Source organism: Solanum tuberosum, unplaced genomic scaffold, assembly GCF_000226075.1.
Source record: "Solanum tuberosum cultivar DM 1-3 516 R44 unplaced genomic scaffold, SolTub_3.0 scf00105, whole genome shotgun sequence".
NCBI lineage: Eukaryota > Viridiplantae > Streptophyta > Magnoliopsida > Solanales > Solanaceae > Solanum > Solanum tuberosum.
This window is the reverse complement of record NW_006239031.1, coordinates 1,194,340-1,200,389: the sequence shown is the minus strand read 5'-3', so window position 1 is coordinate 1,200,389 and position 6,050 is coordinate 1,194,340. Positions and strand designations below refer to the sequence as shown.

General features: G+C 29.4%; 1 protein-coding gene across 2 annotated transcripts in view; it reads left to right on the top strand.

Moving 5' to 3' along the window:
- LOC102601158 (cruciferin PGCRURSE5-like) overlaps window positions 1–5,418 on the top strand; it is a 21,251-nt gene extending 15,833 nt beyond the window's left edge. The window contains exons 3-4 of one of the 2 annotated variants that reach the window (XM_015309558.1): window positions 5,053–5,317; window positions 5,397–5,418. In XM_015309558.1, coding sequence (XP_015165044.1) covers window positions 5,053–5,304 — 252 coding nt within the window. In that variant the 3' untranslated portion in view covers window positions 5,305–5,317; window positions 5,397–5,418. Of the gene's footprint in view, window positions 1–5,052 lie in introns of both variants that reach the window. The other variant, XM_015309557.1, reaches the window with a different exon arrangement.
- The last annotated feature ends 632 nt before the right edge of the window (window positions 5,419–6,050 follow it).

Below are 6,050 nucleotides of genomic sequence, written 5' to 3'. Positions count from 1 at the left end.
TGCAAAAGCAAATATATATATATATATATATATATATATATATACATATATATAAATAATTATATATATTTAGTGTATATCTACCGTATGTCTGGTGTATACATTTGGAATGTATATATGGTATAGATAAAGATATCATAAATAAATAGGAATGACAATGAAACAAAGCTTTAAGCATATTGAATTGATTTAGATACGTGAAGAGCGGGACATGTTTAGGCATATGAGGGCCGAGGGGGAAGGACGGGCATATCAAAATAAATACTTTTAATTATATGTGATTTCGGATTAGGCTTTAAACCCAACACCCCATCCCCCTCCATCCATTCATTTTTACAATATCTTTTTTAGATTCTACTTGTGAAATTTAATTAAATATATTATCGCTCTCGCTGTTGTTGTCCTAGCAGACCCACATTTAATCAATTTGGCCAGCCATGGTAGCAATAATGAATTCTTAGGGGTCGCTTGGTTACTAATTAAAGTTATGCATGTATTAGTTATATATATAGATATTAATTATGTAAGTATGAATTATGTATGTATCAATTGTGTAGATATTATTTAGTTAGAATCTATTGATTATTTAATTTGCTGTAAATTAATATACATTATTTACGAATAAATTAGTAAACAAATTAGATTGACTCGATCGATTATTGTTAGTGTACACAAACATCCAAAAATATGTAACTAATACCCGTACTGTGTGTTCACTTTTAATTATCATATTGTGTTTTTTGAAAGTCAATTTGACTAATTTTCAAAGTTAATTAATTTGATATTTTGAATAAAAAATTAAGATATTCAAAAACTATAAGAAAAGTACTATAAATTGCAATTTTTTCATATCAATATGATGAAAAAATATATTGTGAAATGTTTGTCAAAGTTCATATAGTTGACTCTAAGAAGGAAACTTTGACAGTTAAAAGTGGACGTAAAGAGTATAATTTAAACTAGGGAAAAGGCTCAAATATGCCATCGAACTTTTAGAAAAGGCTCATTTATGTCATCCGTTAAAAGTTTGGCTCATCTATGCCATTACCGTTTAAGAAAAGGCTCATTCATGCAATTATTTTTAACAGTGGTTTTGCTAAACCATTTTTGACACGTGGCCAATTATAATTCGGCCACGTCATTATTATTTTTTATAAAAAAATTCAAAATTTTGAACAAAAATTGAATTAAAATAACCCATCCAAAATTTTTAATTTTTTTTAAAATTTTGGAATGTGGTGCAGTACTTGGTCCGATTTTTACACCTGATTCGTCTATTTATTTGAGTTATATTACGAAAGGGAGTGGACGTGTTGTAATTGTGGGACTGTTTGGTAAGATTGTGTTGGACACTAAAGTAGAGGAAGGTGACTTATTTTTTGTACCAAAATTCTTTCCGTTTGTTGTGGAAGCTGATGAAGGAGGAATTGAGTTCGTCTCCATGAAAACTTCGTCCAAGTAAGTAACTAATTAAGATAACAACTTAACTTATGCAAGGACGTTAAACAGTTCACCTAAAGTATAGTATGTAGTAATTAATGTTTTACGATATATTTGCAGGGAAGTATATGGAAAATTATCAGGTGGAAAAAAATCAGTTTGGGAAGCAGCAGCTCCATCAATTTTAGAGGCCTCTCTGAATATGACTCCGGATTTGACAAAGTCTTTCAAGTCCAAGATTGCTAAGGGTGCCGTCATTGCCCCACCATCAAATGTTTAAGTAATTACTTGTTAGATAATTATAATAATCTAATGTGCTTGAAATAAGATCGATGATCAATATGTGTGTAAAAGATTATATGGGAGCTTTTGACGTTTTAGCTTTTCCTTAATGCGAGCTTATATGCTGTTGTGTTTCATCAGTATATATATATATGTGTGTGTGTTTTTTTTAATTAAGAATAAAATAAAAAGAAAATGAATTCGGTACTTGTAATTTGTATGTCCAATTGTGAGTTCATGTTTACCTATCTTATTAATTATGCCTGCCTGTAAACCATACTATATTGTAACTATGAATGGAAATAAGACTGCATTTGTCACTTGCAATTGACCAGCATAAGACGGCTAGCTGCTTAGACTAGCAAAAGTTACATTAAGTTTCTGTTAAAATTTAGGCATCTACCACTTCTTAGAAAAAAAAATAAAAGGAAATATTCAAGATCTTGTTATATCCCGAAGGGAATCGCTTGTATTTTTCTGAACATATATATATATATATATATATATATATATATATATATATATATATATATATATATATATATATATATATATATATATATATATATATATATATATATATATATATATATATATATATATATATATATATATATATATATATATATATATATATATATATATATATATATATATATATATATATATATATATATATATATATATATATATATATATATATATATATATATATATATATATATATATATATATATATATATATATATATATATATGAACAATATCTCTTTAAGAAAAGTGATGCTTCACGCTTCAAAATCATCATCTTTTTCAATCATATACTTACCAACCATTAAACACAAATATTGTATAAAATTAATAGATGAATAACTTTTATTCTATTCACAAATCAAACAAATAATAAAATTAATATATATGAATAATCAAATTATTCATGTATTAGGCTGAGCCTTATACATCAACAAAATGGGTCCCAAAAAATAGGAAAAGTTTTTTTTTTTAAAAAAAAATGAACACATAAAAAGCAGGATAGAGTAAGATGGGACGGAAAAGAGCAGGTGCATGGGCGCAACGTGCTAAAATAAAATCGGACCATACTGGTTGCCATCCCAACAAAATAAGAGGAAATTATAATGTGGCGAATCCTATCCTCATTAACAAGGTGGGCAGTAGCGGATCAAGGATTGTAGGCCTAGAACACACAATCTCAAAAAATTACAATACTACCCTAACAATGTCATTTTTAGCTTCTAGTTTTCTCCCATTCTTTCCTTACTTCCTGCCCATCACTTTAAAAGTTTGTTCATTTTTGCTTCATTTAGTTTTTTCTACTCTTCCAAACAATTTATTGCTATCCACACATTCATAGTTAAAAATAGATGATTGTTACACATAACTATATATTATAAATAAAAAATGCAAAAATTAAAGGAGTATGAATATAAAAAAAGTAAGTATCAGTAATCATTTCTTGTGAAGTTATTACCATATATATATTGGGCAATATTTAAATACTATATTTTTCCCTTTTTAGATATTAATATTTAAAATTTACTATCATAAATATTTTAATATTTTATTTTACACATGATTATATAATTTTTGAATAAATTTGTTATGGAGGATAATTTGATAAAGATCGTACTGCTATAAGTATAAATAATGTTGAGGTTATGAGTAAAATGTTATTATAAAGAAAATAAAAGATAATATAAAAAATTAGTTCCATAAAAAAAATAGATTGTTATACTAAAATGTTGTTTTAACAATTGATGGTTATAAAGAGATTTGACTATAAAATTGGAGGGGAACAAAATTATATACATTTAAGTTGACCACATTGGCTCAAACGGATCAAATTATTTAGTATATGTTTGAGGCAAAATCTTACCCACTAAATTAACGTGAATAAAACTAAATTGTAGTCTAAAAAACATACAATTTTATGTATATAAATAATTCTAATATTTTTTTAGGATGGTCCATAGCACGGGTGTTTATTATTGTTATATCACACCGAATGTGTTTCAGGGTAACAATTTAATGATAATGACACGCAATATTTGAAACTAAAAAATTGAAAAACATGAAAACCAACAAAAAAAAAAAAAACTTTTGGAACCAAGGCAATCCACCACCTTGTCATGTGCATTCTAGCGTGAACCTTTGTAGAAAGTAGAAACCTAGTCATTAATTATGTAATAACTCACAAATCATACAAAAGATATAAACCGTATATTAACCACACCCAATATAACGAGCTCATGACTGAACAACGTACACATAGAGACTAGATGCGATCTCAAGAGAGCTACCTCCCAAGTCCCAACCATTCAACCATGACCTTGCGGGCGAACTCAACTACTTTAACCGACTAATTGTTTAGAAGTCCAAGATCATTAATTAATTATTAATCCTACTAAGTTTGCAGCCTCTATAAATTAAAAGAGACAAAATCTTCAGAATGTGTGAGTCTATAACAATTACCTTCAAAAGGTATTTTTGTATATAGTTTGAGTATGTGTTTTGAGGAAAATAAAAATATCGATGGATATAATATTGTCATCGAAAAAAGCAGATAAAACAATAGTGAAAGTTGAAGGAGTTGGTGGATTCTACACTTGGTCAAGTATCCAATTTCCTGTTCTTAGTCAGAAAAAAGCTGCTGCTGGTTTATTATACTTCTTCAGCCTCGTGGCTTAGCTCGACCTCACTATGCCGATTCCTCTAAAATTGGTTATGTTTGTGAAGGTACGTTGGACATACATATATATATTTTTTCATAATTAACATATTTATGCAAATCTAGAATATGTTAGGTGAAAAGTTGAAAATTAAAAAAATTGTCAAACAAATGGAATATTTCTAGCTATAACACCATATATTTTTTTATAACAGGTGAATGCATTGCTGAACTGATCTCACCAGAAGATTCAAAAGAAGAAGTTGTAAAAATTCAAAAAGGGGATACCCTACCAATTACCGTGGGAACAGTGTCATGGTGGTACAATGCTGGTGATTCTAAACTCACTATAATTTTCTTGGGAGAATCATCGGATGAATACACACCTGGAGAATACTGTTATTTTGTTTTTAACTGGAGCTGCTGGTATATATAATAAACGGATTCTCTAATGAATTAATTGCTAAATCTTTTCACATGAAGAAAACTGAATCTGAAAAACTCATAAAAGACCAAAGTAGTTTAAATCTTAAGATAAACGAATGTATACCAATTCCAAACCCATCCAATAGCGCGAAATGCAAGTTGGTTTTCAACTTGGATGATGCAAAATCTTGTATTGATGTAAAAAAAGGGGTAAAGAACATAGCGTTGCTTGGAGAGGTTGGATTAAGCGCGAATCGCGTAGTTTTGGAAGGTGGTGCTGTACTTGGTCCGATTTTTACAGCGGATTTTTCAGTTCAATTGAGTTATGTTATGAAAGGGAGTGGACGTGTTGTAATTGTGGAACTTTCAAGTAAGGTTGTGTTGGATACTAAAGTGGAAGAAGGAGAACTGTTTTTTGTACCAAAATTCTTTCCGTTTATTGTGGAAGAGGAATTGAGTTCTTGTCCTTGAAAACGTCGTCAAAGTAAGTACTTAATTCTATCATGTAACAAACTTATGCGTTAAATAGAATGTCATGTAACTAACTATATGTATATTTGCAGGCCAAGTATATGGAGAATTATCAGGTGGGGAAATATCAATTTGGGAAGCAGCATCTCCATCAATTTTAGAGGCTTCTCTAAACATGCCTCCAGATTTGACTGAATCTTTAAAGTCCAAGATTGCTAACGGTTCAGTGATTGCCCCACCTTCAACTACTTAAGTAATTACTACTTGTTAGACATATGAGTTTAACAAGTGTATAATACTATAGTAATATGTAATTCTAAGCTTGAAAATAAGACCGAGGATGAAATTGTTGAGCAACTAGTTAAATATACAGGTGTTGATTAGTTAGAAGTTAGTTAGAATAAATTAACAAAGTGTGAGTCACTGTTAGTTAGTTAGTATCAGTACTTTTCTCTTCTATATAAGTAGATAGCTTGTAACAAATTCTATTCATTCAATGTAATTTTTCCTCTTTCACTTTCACTGATCTTAACATGGTATCAGAGTAGGGAAGGCGATTCTAGGGATTTATCAGGAATTGAAGATAGATCGAGAGATTCTGCCGGAATTGTTTCAGAATGGTGAATGAGGATGGATTGACGGGAGCATCTACTGACAGAGCTTCCACAGATCGTGATAATGGAATCAATGGAGGTTTCGTGACAATTGATCACAATCACCCACTGCATTTAAGCTCATCTGATGTA